Raw genomic sequence first — 13171 nt, 5'->3', positions numbered from 1 at the left:
CAAGAGGAGGACAAATTTCAACAATCTCAGACATGAGGGATAAGGGTTAGGTTTCGCTGTTTTTTGATCACTCGCCATATCCGTAAATCCATTTTCCATACTGATTATCCTACACAGGGTCGCGGGGAACCTGGAGCCTATCCCTGGGGACTCGGGACACAAGGCAAGGGGACACCCTGGACAGGGTGCCAACCCACCGCAGGGCACAATCGCACACACAGTGGACAGTTTGGACATGCAAACTGTCAACACCTACAACACATGTCTTTGGACTGGGGAGGAAACCGGAGAAAACCCCCGAAACATGGGGAGAACATGAAAACTCTGCGCACACAGGGCGGAGGCGGGATTCAAACCCCCAACTCTGGATGTGCAAGGCGAACGTGCTCACCACTAAACTATCATGCCTCCCTCAACCAACATTCAGGGTCATGCTGAGTTACTCGACTAAGGCTTTAAGAGACAACAAGCATGACGTCCTTGATGTTCACAAAGCTCATTGTGAAAATGACAACGAGAAGAAAGAACAGCATCTTTTTGGTTTCTGTTTATATTTGAAATCTAAATCCTGGGCGATACTTTGATAACCGAAATATTAATTCGCTTTCTGCAATTGTTTTTTTTTTTTTATCACGCTGCTCTTTCCTGTAATTTTCAACGCTATTATATTATAACGCCATGAATGATCGCATCCACTTTAAAAAATAAGTTAAGCCCCAACCAAACAGCTCTTTCCTGCTGAAAAAAATAACAACCCCAATAGAAACCATTACAGAAATTCCAACGGATTCCACTACAAATACCATTAAAACTATTAACAAATGTAGTGTGTTTTAGGCCATATTCTATTAGGATTTAATGGGTCGTATTGGTTTCCCCTAGACATAAATATGCCACCAATCGAACCCAACACATTACCAGTAGAGACCCACAAGGACCATTAGAGTTTCCATTAAAAACAATACAATTCCCATTATAACAGTTAAAATGATTAAAATTTCTGTAATGGTTTCTATTGTTATTTTGTTCCCCACCAGAGTTCACTCTAATTCCAGTTTTCGTAGACTGCTCACAGTGAGTATTTGTTTTATTTCCGACTTACACGTTGCAACCTCAAGTCCTCGAACCTCGAACACAGCATCAAGCGCTGCTGCATCGCTCTCTTTCGGTAGAAATTCATTTTCACCTGTGCCGCCGTCAGCGGGTCGTCGAATCGCATTGTGGGCAACGTAAGAAACCGTTCACCAAAGGAAAAACACACCGACGTGTGGATGAAAGATGTTTAAAACGGCGAATTTTCATATTAATCATATCACTGTGCAAGTATGTGTGTATATTTAATTAGACAAGGTCTCATTATTTTCTTCACATACCACAGAATGTCAGGAAGATGGGGTCAGAGTGCAGGGTCAGCCATGATACATCTCCCCTGGATCAGAGAGTGTTAAGGGCCTTGCTCAAGGGCGCAACAGTGGCAGCTTGGCAGCGCTGGGGCTTGAACCCCCGACCTTCCAATCAGTAACCCAGAGACTTACCTCCCTTCTACCTTCACATAATTTGATTTACCATTTTTAAAAAGAAATAATACAGAAAGAATCTCATGCAAGATCTCGGTTGTTTTTAACCCCTAAAACAACCACAATTCAGCAACACAGCGACATCTACAGTTCCCTCAGCGCATACACTCAAGAACAACAAATACATTTCCCAGTATGCTCTACTACACCTCACGACGTCGTGTCACGCATGTGACGTCCTGTGGCTTGTTTTGGCCGTTTGTTTCCATATCCGGCTCCAGAGCTTGTCCTCATATAACTAAGAGGTACGTGTGTGTTGTTGTGTTTTTTTTTTTTAAACTTAAAAAACAATCCTCTCATAATGATAGTGAACTCTGCTGGCTAGTTACCATGGTGATGATGATGACGATAAGCTAATGTGTATGTGTTTTGTGTACCTTTCCTGACTTGGCTAAGAAGCTAACTCTGTGTGCTAACACGCTGTTAATGCTAGCTAAGTTAGATGTGTGTGTTGTGTTTACTTCGTGATCTTGTTCTGGTTCTGATTTACACTACATACAGGATAGTAGAACGTTAACGTTGCCTGCTGGACTTTTGTCCCCCTTTTCCGTGTTTGTACATGGCTTAGTTAACTTGTTTACATTAGGGTTAGTTTAGAGCTAGCTCGCTAACTCGACGATAACTAGTCTTAAACTGAAAAAAGGAATTCAGATGAGCGATTTCCGAATTCAGAGTTCTCCTGAAAACACTCGAGCGATGAAGTGTTTACTTCCAGAAAACCCCAAACCCCCATCCTAAACTTATCAGATTTGAGAGAAATATCTTCTATCACAGAAACTTTCACGTCAACTACAGGTTTGTGTCTACTCAGCTGGCAATATATATATATATATATATATATATATATATATATATATATATATATATATAGATATAAAATGTGTGTGTGTGTGTGTCCATCCATCCATCCATCCACAGGGTGATGTCCCTCTGATTTCAGGGCCCGGTGTGTGTGTGTGTATGGGTGTTGGTGTGCAGCAGAGAGCGAGAAGGTGGGAGACTCAGGGAGTCCGGCTGGTGTTTTTACCATGGCTGACAACACCGGTGATGATGATGATGTCATTCATCTGGGCAGCTTCAGCGTACACCACAGCCAAGGTCAGTGTCCTGTCCAGTCTGTGAGTACACGCTCTGTAGATAAACACGAGGTGTCCCGAAAGTCTCAGTTTTTAGACGACATGAACACTATATTTGTTTAAGCAAAACGTCATCTACATGATTGCATGGTTTCTTTGTGAACACACATGGAGTCGTCTCTCCCACTCGTGAAGAACTCGTGTTAACACATCTGTGTGTAATTACACGTCCATCACAAACTTGCGAAAGCTTCCTGATCCAGCCATGAGTACATTCTTCTTTTGTTAAAGGCTGTCTGAAACACACACATATACAACAATCAGCCATAACATTAAAACCATCTGCTTAATATTGTGTAGGTTCTCTTTGTGCCGCTAAAACGGCTCTGATCTGTCGAGGCATGGACTCCACAAGACCTCTGAAGGTGTGCTGTGGTATCTGGCACCAAGTCATTAGCAGCAAATCCTTTAAGTCCTGTAAGTTGCGAGGTGGAGCATCCATGGATCAGACTTGTTTGTGCTGTGCCGTGTTCCTGAGCTGCAGATGTGGACTGTGTGTTAGTGAAGAAGTGCAGAGCCTTATCCGTCGTAACATTTATTGTAGTTTAGCATTCCTGTACATCACTGAAGCAGACTATGTGAGAGATCACATGTAGGGATGTCACGAGAACCGATACTTCGGTACCAAGTCGGTACCAACATTCTTAAAACATGATGGTACTTGTTTTTCTGCAGTAGCGTTAGTACTGTTTGTAACGAAAGTACCAGGGTTGTGATTCTTCCGGAACTGAAGGGGGCAGCAAATACGTGCAAGTGTTTTAGTCGGTCCACAAGTGGTGAAGAAGAAGAGGAACACCTACAAGCACACGGGAAAAACTACAGAAGTTTAGCTTAGTTTAGCTCCGCCCCGACTCATTGAGAGGAAAGCTAGTATCGGTTTCCGGTGTGCAACCGACGCTATCGTTCATTTCAAACAAAGCGAGGAAACACCTGGAATTTGGCGAAGCACGAAAGACAGTCCTTTATTATATTTGTTTGAGGTAGCTGGCATTGTGGCCGTGAAACCAGCTAACGTTAGCTCCATGTAATGTTTGCGATAGCCAGTTATTTGCTAACGCATTGCAATGTTATAAACTACCTCTGAATGGGCCACCATGCATCGCCATTCAGCCTGTGTCCTGTCAGCAAAATGTAGCCTAATGTCACTAATAATTATTCAAATGTTCATGCTTTTAATAAATCGTTTTGGTCTGCCACCATATTAGTGAATTTATACTAATGCTTGCATTCAGAGTACAAGGTGTGTGCGTGCGTGCGTGTTTAGGAGTGCACCTCCCTAGACTCATTGTCAGACAGTGTTTGATAACTAAAATACCCTTCCCCCTCTCTCTCTCTCTTTCTCTCTCCCTCTCTCCCTCTTTCTCCCCCTCTAGCTCTCTTTGCCAGTATCAGCCAGAGGAGGATGTCCTCCAGGAGAGTTTTTTTATTTTATTTTTTAAATTTTATTTTTATATCACACCGTGGTATCGACTTTGGTATCGAGTATCGTGTAGTTTTGGTGGTATCGGTACCAACTACTAGATTTTTGGTATCGTGACATCCCTAATCACATGTCACATGGCAAAAATGTGTCTATGTATTCATTTATTTATTTATGTTTGTCCTGCTTAGATAACACATCAAGAAGGAGGACCTACATAACTATATCTGATGATTCCGACGACGAGCTGGACGCATTTAGACCAAACGTTCCTGTGGTGGTCAAAGACGAGGAGGAGGAGGACGATGACGAAATTAGCATTTTAGAGGTAGCGAAAACTGTTTTGTTGATATTCGAAGCGTAATCTGATCATCGACGTATTTTATCGTCACGTTTTCGTGTACGTGTTCAATAATAATGGAGGGTGTTGCATTCACTGTGTCACCATTGTTTTGTCATCGTCAGGCCCGGGTGCCGCCTCGTCGTGTACTGATCCGACCTGCTGCTCAATGGGGAGGCAGCATGTCCCAAAGCCAGCCTCCGAACCCCATGGACTCGCACTTTCCTCACTCTTCAGTAGCGCCCGCTCAGCCAGCATCAGGAAATCAAGCCATTGGTGTCTTCACTACGGACCAGAACGCCGTACCTTCCACATCTAAAGGCGTTGTTTTGCTCAGACCTCACGTTTCCATTAAAGGTACGCCGTCTCAACTAGGCGATCCTTTGCCCAGCACTCAGCAGGCCGGTCAGGGCACGGCTCTTTTCACCCCTGCGAACACTGAGGTACTGGGTGTAAAAGTGGCAGTGGTGAGTCCGCACAGAACTGAAAGGTACGCCGGGGCTGTAGTCCCATTTCCCCCTCAGGAACGGCCGACGGACACGCCGCAGCCCTCGCACACAGCCCAGGAGCCTGAGGAGCGGCAGCAGCAGGAGATTCCCCCGCTCTTCCCTGCACGCGTCGCTGGAAACGAGAGGCCTGGTCCCTCTACAGCCGCCGAGCCTCCAGCTCCAGATCCCCAAACAGCTCAGCGGGACAGTCTCAACTTGCTCGTCACACGAGTGGTGAGGCATCCAGTAACCTTTCTGTTTCAGGCGTGTTCGTGTCAGAGCTCTGATAACAATTGATAAAATCTGATTTAAAAAAAAGTTTGTCAGCAGTCAAACAGAGAGCTCATTCTCGCCCCAGTTTTAATCATTCGTGATGGTTTTGAGGTACAGGTTGGGTACGAAACATTCCTCATCAGAGATCTGGTTTCAGAGAGCGCTTTGATGTTAAATGTGAAACAATATTAAACATTGAAGCTGGTAACGGATGTCATTCATTTATCGAGCCGGATGTGAACAGATTTATTCGTAATTTCGTTCGTATGAGTGTTTACACCAGGAATTCGGTTTTCATGAAAAATCCTGTAAATTCACCAAAATGTTCGCATCCTACTCGCGTTAACGTAAACCTCGATTCCAGCGACTTTGACTCATATCATTTGCTTAAAACTTAAAAAAATTATTTATTTTTTAAAATAAAATCACTTTTTGATTATGTTTGCAACATTTAGCAGACGCCCTTTTCCTGAATGTCTTACAGAAGTGCTTTGGCATCGCTATCAAAAACACATCCTCATGCTAGTTCACTAGGTCAGGGACTAAGAGTACTATTGAGAACGTTTAGTGAAAACCAGTCATTTTATATCATTGCCATTAATTAAAGTGCACCTATTATGGTTTTGAAACGTGGCAGATTTTATTTTAAAGGTCTCATACGAAAGATTTACATGCATCCAAGGTTAAAAACACTTTAAAGTGCTCATAATTTAAACTGCAGCATTACCTTTTCCCCCAGTGTCACAAACGACTCGTTAAATGATTCGTTCTAAAGGATTCGTTCTAAACTCCTTCTTTCAGAGAGCATACTCTGTTCTGATTGGTCAGATTTCCCAGTCTGTTGTGGTTTACCGCTGTCAGTGTGTTTCAAAAAGGAAACGCCCACTACAGTAACGACTTTCAGCTTCGTCTGTTCGCGAGTAGCCGATGAAGACTAGAGGTGGGGCTTTTTGTTACAAACCTACGTAGGTTATTACAGGAAGTAAAGTCTGGAATCACTAACGACTCGTTTCAGCTATTCAGAATCAGTTCCTTCTTTTCACACGGAGTCGATAACTCTGTGTGTTGTGCGCTTTGAGTTTTTGAAACTTTGCAGATGTTTTTACATTCACAAACAGCTCTATACATGAAAGGTAATATTAGAAAAACCATAATAGGTGCACTTTAAAGAATATGAAAAATAAAGAAAGCGAGTCAGCACACACCCATAAACTAAGACGTAAAACCAATCTTTCAGTTAGGACAGAAGAAAGGGGTGCTGCATAAATGAGGACTGGTCGGTCTGTCTGCAAAGATGTAAACAAACGCCTCAGCTGATGGAAGATTTAACGCTCGCTTATTATTATTAATAATAATAATGTTATCGAATATTTTATTGGCAAAGAAGTGAGTCAAAATAACTTCCACTTCTGCCTTTCATGCCTTTACCACCATTGTTCATTTCGTGCTCCTAGCTGTCTGCGCAGATGACCTTTTATGGAGTTTTGTGGGCGTCACTACATGCAAATGAGCTGTGTCAGGAACTCGCTTTGCACATTATGGCTGATCAACATACACACGCGGGTACCAAGGAAAGTTTTGTAATTCCAGCAGGAAATTTGAACTCGGTTTGGCTTGCACAAACATTTCCACGCAGCTTTACTCTAAGGTTGATTAATGACACCCGATGTGAGGAAAACAAGGACGTTTTTTATTATTGTTGTTGTTGTTGTTGTTTCATCTCCTTATAAAATCAAGTTCTTTCTGCAAGGCATGTCACAGATTTATATTAATACACTCAGTCTAATGCGTTATCATTTCTATAGTAAGTATTTGTACGGTGGATGCTCCATGTGAACAGAAAATAAGAAATTTATTCACTGAGCTGGTGAATCTTTCCATAAGGAGATGTTGGTATAGTGTGAGATGTTAGCATTTCTGGAAGGAGTCTCCAGGGTTTCCAGGTTCTGGTTTCTCTGGAACACTGCAAGCCTTGTTTTGTTTTTGTTTTTTAATAAGAGGCAGAGAGAGCCCTTCTTTACCACGTGTTAAATGGTTTTACTGGAAAGTCTATTCGTTCTTCACATTCTTCTGAGTATCTGCACTGTTTATTCGCTTTTTGAAGGTCAGATTTCTAGAAGCTGGAATTCCAGAAGTTCACAGCACTGACACAAACGACTTCTAATTACTTCATCATGTTTTGTTCTTTGCTATAGAGTAGAGCTGCAACAACTAATCGATAAAATCGATAATAATCGACAATGAAAATCGTTGTCAACGAATCTCATTATGGATTAGTTGGTCTGCGTGCAGCACGCGGTAGATTTACTCATTATGTTACTTCTGTTCTGAAAACACGCTTCGGAGAGTAAATACTAAAGTTGTGTCCCAGTTGACGTAATATACACTTACCCTATGCGCTGTGTACTCTACCGTCTAGTGTATTGATTTTAGAAAAGCAATATCATCTCAAATGGAACACGAGCGTTTTTTTACTAACCGGAAGTATAAGCCGCTTTTTAGGCGACGGCGGCGCATGACGTCATACGCACATAATGCGACACCGCTAGCTTTAGGAGATACCCAGAGTCACCGACAATGACTTTCTTCACTTTAATGTTTGTCAGCATTACCTTTTATAAAAAGTAATGCATAAATACTGTTATATAACTTAAATTTGTATATTAGTTTATATTATATGTAAGTATTTATGCATTATTTTTTATGGATGCACAAAAAGCACTAATTAAACTACAGTCCTAAATGAATAATATATATTCTGGTGTGTGTCTGTGTGTATTGGGTTCTTTTCGGTCTTATATAATTGGACAAACAGTTGTGTAAAGTTTTAGTCTGAAGTTTATATTTGTAACACTCAGTTTGTGGATTTTATTTTAAATAAACGAAAAAACAGTACTGAAAGTCCATTATTATTTTTATGAAAATAATCGTTAGTTGCAGCCCTACTGTAGAGAAAGGATGGACTGGAAATTCATTTTCTTTCCTTAAATAAAGTTGATGTTTATGATAATTGGCCATTATCTAGCTTGCATGTCTGAGTGAAGTACTGGCTGTTTTTCCGAGCGGTACAGCACTTTGTAGCCCGTGGGACTCACCTGTAGATTTCACATTTCTTGTTTAAATATGTAACTGTATCAAGTGATGAAATTGATGTATTTAAAAAAAAATGCTGCAAGAGGATTTTACCTGCAACCAAAGTGTTCATTTTAGTCTATATGTGTATAAGGTTCTTTTATTATGTAAATTGTGTTATGAATCTTTTCTATGTATATACATGTCACAGGTGGACCTTTTCCCAGACGTCCAAGAGCCGTATGTGGTGGAACTGATCGAGAGGAGTGAAGAGAGAGATTTAAATGTGTAAGCACAAACATTTCCCTTTGTGGTTTGCACTAATGTGTTTCTGTGCCAGGTAGGGGTGTAACTGGCTTCACGGTTTCGATTCGATTCTCAGAATATTTTAAACCAAATTTGAATGAAGAAAAAGTACGGCTGAAAAATGTACAACAGGTTCACCATATCTTAAAAATAAATAAATAAATAAACGTATAAATAATTTAGAAATTCTCCCAGAAACTGGAGTGAATAAACATAGTCTCAGACCCAGGGAAAATTATTGATTCAAACATAATGAGCAACATAGCAGCGCCCGAGGTGTCATTTTAACCGGAATTAGAGCTCCAAGGTCGGTTAAAATGTCCGTTTTCCACAGCCTCTTTCTCTTGCACTTTAGATCACCGCGGTGTGAGACTGGTGTCGTTTGAATGCTATTAAAGAGCTCTTTTTAATCGTTATAATGTGGTTGTGTAAACATATAATCTATAATCTGCTTCGGTCATCGTGATCTGGAGCTATCAAGCTATACAGAGCTGATGGTTTTCCGGGAAAAACCAAATGTGATCACTCTGGGTGAACTCTATGGGTTGAGCAGATTGGGAACTCTGGTGTTCAAACAGTGCAACTGCATTAAGTGAATAATTAATAGAATATGAATCAGGCTTAAATTGGTTAAATAATTCATATTTGTTTGTTTGTTTTTGTTTTGTTTTTTTAAATCAGAATATGCAATATGCTGTTGGAGGATCCGGAATATCAGAGGAACGCAAACTCTGTATTAACTCAGAGAAGTGTACTCCTTGAGACAAATGACAACGAAACACAGGTTTGTACTAAGTTTCATCTTCAGAAAGATTCAGGCTAGCAGTGTTTATTCTGGCCGATTTTCATATTCGAGTTTCCATACCAGTAAACGAACGATATTTCCAACTGTTTAGAAGGAAACAATAGGACGTTGGTCTGTAACAGCGTCTCAAACCGTCATTATGCCTTTACAGTTATACTTTCCACACAATTCGTTCACAAAAGTGCATAATTGTCTAATTACAGTTATTTGAACTGGTCACAGTGAATTGTTCGATTGCGTAATTATCTATTTCCCTGTCAAACTCTGTAGTCGATAAACTCATCGCTCATTCACATGTTCATATTTAATATAATGCAAAAGCTGGTCATGATATTGTAATCATCAATGAAAGCTTTCATTTATGAACTTGTGTAACACTGATCTTTCATGGTGTTGTAGTTGACAGGATTTAGTACATCAGTACATAACTGTACTTTATCAGAGGTGCTAACATTTACAGTTTAGCCATAGAATTAGCGAATTATGGCCCCTTATTGCAGCGATACTAGAAACACCTGAAAAACTAAAGTTGTCATCCCATCTCTCATTCATGTTTAGGTTTCGTTAGCAGACCATGCGAGTTTAAAAAGTTTGAAACAGTCCGTAAAGTTACGCGCGACATCATTTGCAGGGATATTTCTTCCTGAAAATAAACGCATTGGAAGGTCGGTGTAATTAATGTGCGTGACAGTGTATGAAATCCAATCAGGAGTGGTCACACCCGTGGTTATGAACGCCCGTGGTCTCCGGCTGAGCGTCTCGGGTTCTGATCACCCAGGACACATGATAATGCCAGGCGAGAACATTGCCTAAATGTGCTACTGTACACAAAAAGCTTGTAAATACGTCTGAGTGGTCCAGTTTTTTTTTCTTCTTTAGGAAACTGAGAACTATTTCGATTATTGGAAGTTAAATCGTGTTGGCCCAGAGGTTGCAGTACAAGCTGCAGAGATGCTGATGGGAGACTTCAGGATGCTAAGCTGCCAGGACCTCAAATGGGCGCTGAATTGCCTCAAAGGACACTATGCAATCACCCGCAAGGTACTGCTCGTCACCGTCCGTCAGTTTCTTTCAGGTCTAGTCGTACTTGGGCTGTGTGTGATTCTTGTTTGTTTTGTTCCAGGCCTTATATGAAGCCCTTAAGAAGTGGCAAGAAAACTCTACTGACCCCTCAGGGAAGAGGAAGAAGAGAAAAGAGCCAAACGAACGAGCCTTTATCGAATTCAAGTTTGAGCAAGGTGATTACAGTGACGTTTCTGTTCTCTTCACGATTTTTCTGGTTTGGCAGGCGGCCTGGGAAAACCCTACATGTGGTCAAATTCTTACACTTTCTACTATGCAGTCTATAGGCTTTTCTGAACATATGTTTTCATCTCAGACATATCAAGAATGATAGCAGACTGGTTATTACAGAAGTGAAAAGGGAGAAAATGACATCCAAATCCACTGAAAGACGCTCTGCCTACTTCTACAGTTATAACCCAAGCTACTTATGGAAAACACAGCATTACTGCCAGATTTCCAGAGTTATACGTTCACACTGGGAAATGACTTTTATCATAATAGAGTCGATGTGTCTGGTACATCGGTTACTTAACCAACAGCTGTAACATACACTGTACGGCCAAAAGTATGTGGACACCTGACCATCAAACTCATATGAGCTTGTTGAACATCTCGTTCCAGATTTATTCCCCCTTTGCTGTTATAATAACCTCCACTCTTCTGGGGAAGGCTTTCCAATAGATCTTGGGGCGTGGCTGTGGGGATTTGTGTTCATTCAGCTAAAAGCGCATTACTGATGATGTTAGATGAGGAGATCTGGGGTTCAGTCTGTGTTCCAGTTCATCCCAAAGGTGTTCAGTGGGCTTGAGGTCAGGGCTCTGTACAGGACACTCGCGTTCTTCCAGTCCAACCTTCTCAAACCATGTCTTCATGGAGCTCGCTTTGTGCAAAGGGATAGTGTTATGCTGGAACAGTTTCAGAAGTTCCAGTGAAGGAAAATTGTAATACTACAACACACAGAGATATTCTGTACAGTTGTGTGCTTCCGACTTTGTGGTAACGTTTTGGAGAAGATGCGCATATGGGTGTGATGGTCAGGTGTCCGCATACTTTTGGCCAGACTAGATGTTAGATCTCTGTTCCTGGATGGAATGTAATACAATAATGACGTCAGTGGAGGCAGCACCATTGTTACTATTCAGTCCCTACAGGATTTTGCAATCATAGAAATGAACACAAAATCAAGGAAACGCCGCAATATTCAGAGGATGTGACGTCATCACAACGCGCATTCAGTCAAAGCCCTCTTCGATTCACGTGTGTCATAAAGGTCTCATTTACCAACAAACATCACTGTGAAAAACAATTTCGTGCAATTACAATTTCGCCAATTCGAGTAGTTTTCCCCCCAAAATTTGACCCAAATCTCTGCAAATCGCATAGCAAATTTTTGGAAGAAAAATAAAAAAGCTTCAGCAAAATCAAGAATTTCTGGCCACAACGATCACCAAAAACAAAACAGAAGTGAAATCCTGTATGGACTGATCTGTTGCACCACATAGGACTGTGCGCTGACTGTGCAGAATTCACCCACAGCGACACACGACAGCTTTCCCCAGACTAGCACACGTTCATCAAACATGAGCTGGCTGAATGCTCTGAATTGCTCTTACTTTCCAGGTTCCTTCAAACTGGAGAGGAAAATGTTCTTTCTAGAGAAAAACCGGAGATGGTGCAGGAACTTCGACGTGCCGCTTGAGCCTTCTCTAAAGAAAGAGCTTCAGTTTTATGATCAGAAAGCAAAGGAAATGGCTGAGGTACTTTTTAAATGGCCTTTTAAAAAATGGAGTTTCATTTCCTCTTTGTATTTACGTTCAGATCAGCACTAGATTGTGTGAAGGGATGAGTTTATCCTGAGCTGTATATCAGGATGTGTGATATGGCAGAAGGATATCAGACAACACACAGATATTGTCATGATGCACAATATGTATATTTCAGTTTTGCTAACAAAGTATGAGACAGCAGCGCCTCATTAAAGAAATAAATATATCCCGATCAGCCATAACCATTAATCAGCCATTAAAACCACCTGCCTAATATTGTGTAGGTCCACCTTGTACTGCCAAAGCAGCTGTGACTCATCAACGCATGGACTCCACAAGACCACTGAAGGTGTGCTGTAGTATCTGGCACCAACACGTTCGCAGCAGATCCTTTAAGTCTTGTAAGTTGCGAGGTGGAGCCTTCAAGGATCGGACTTGTTTGTCCAGAACATTGCACAGATGCTCGATCAGATTGAGATCTGGGGAATGTGGAGGCCGAGTCAACACCTTGAACTCTTTGTCATGTTCCTCAAACCGTTCCTGAACAATTTTTGCATTGTGTCAGTGCGCATTATCCTGCTGAAAAACCCCACTGCCGTTAGGGAATACCGTTGCTATGAAGGGGTGTACTTGGTCTGCAACATTGTTTACCTAGGTGGTACGTGTCAAAGTAACATCCACATGAATGCCAGGACCCAAGGTTTCCCAGTAGAACATTTCCCAGAGCATCACACTGCCTCCGCCAGCTTGCCTTCTTCCCTTCACCGGTTGTCCTTCCTTGGACCACTTTTGGTTGGTACTAACCACTGCATACGAGGAACACCCCACAAGACCTGCAGTTTTAGAGCCGCTCTGATCCAGTCGTCTCAACATCACAATTTGGCCCTTGTCAAAGTCGCTCAGATCTGTAAAGATCTGTTGCC

General features: G+C 41.6%; 1 protein-coding gene across 12 annotated transcripts in view; it reads left to right on the top strand.

Annotated features, from left to right (window-relative positions):
• The first annotated feature begins 1686 nt into the window (after positions 1-1686).
• rnf216 (ring finger protein 216) overlaps positions 1687-13171 on the top strand; it is a 29996-nt gene continuing 18511 nt past the window's right edge. For 7 of the 12 annotated variants that reach the window (XR_008384525.1, XR_008384526.1, XR_008384527.1 and 4 more), the window contains exons 1-10: positions 1687-1822; positions 2518-2675; positions 4087-4188; positions 4325-4461; positions 4599-5195; positions 8518-8594; positions 9294-9396; positions 10297-10458; positions 10541-10655; positions 12103-12239. Coding sequence is in view for 9 of the 12 variants with exons in the window: in XM_053612496.1 (XP_053468471.1) it covers positions 1713-1822; positions 2518-2675; positions 4087-4188; positions 4325-4461; positions 4599-5195; positions 8518-8594; positions 9294-9396; positions 10297-10458; positions 10541-10655; positions 12103-12239 (1698 nt within the window). In the remaining 3 variants the exon portion in view is untranslated. Of the gene's footprint in view, positions 1823-1860; positions 2373-2495; positions 2676-4086; positions 4189-4324; positions 4462-4598; positions 5196-8517; positions 8595-9293; positions 9397-10296; positions 10459-10540; positions 10656-12102; positions 12240-13171 lie in introns of those variants that run through there. The other 5 variants (XM_053612491.1, XM_053612495.1, XM_053612494.1 and 2 more) reach the window with 5 other exon arrangements.

This window comes from Ictalurus furcatus, chromosome 24 (genome assembly GCF_023375685.1).
Source record: "Ictalurus furcatus strain D&B chromosome 24, Billie_1.0, whole genome shotgun sequence".
Classification (NCBI taxonomy): domain Eukaryota; kingdom Metazoa; phylum Chordata; class Actinopteri; order Siluriformes; family Ictaluridae; genus Ictalurus; species Ictalurus furcatus.
This window is presented reverse-complemented; position numbering and strand designations above follow the sequence as displayed.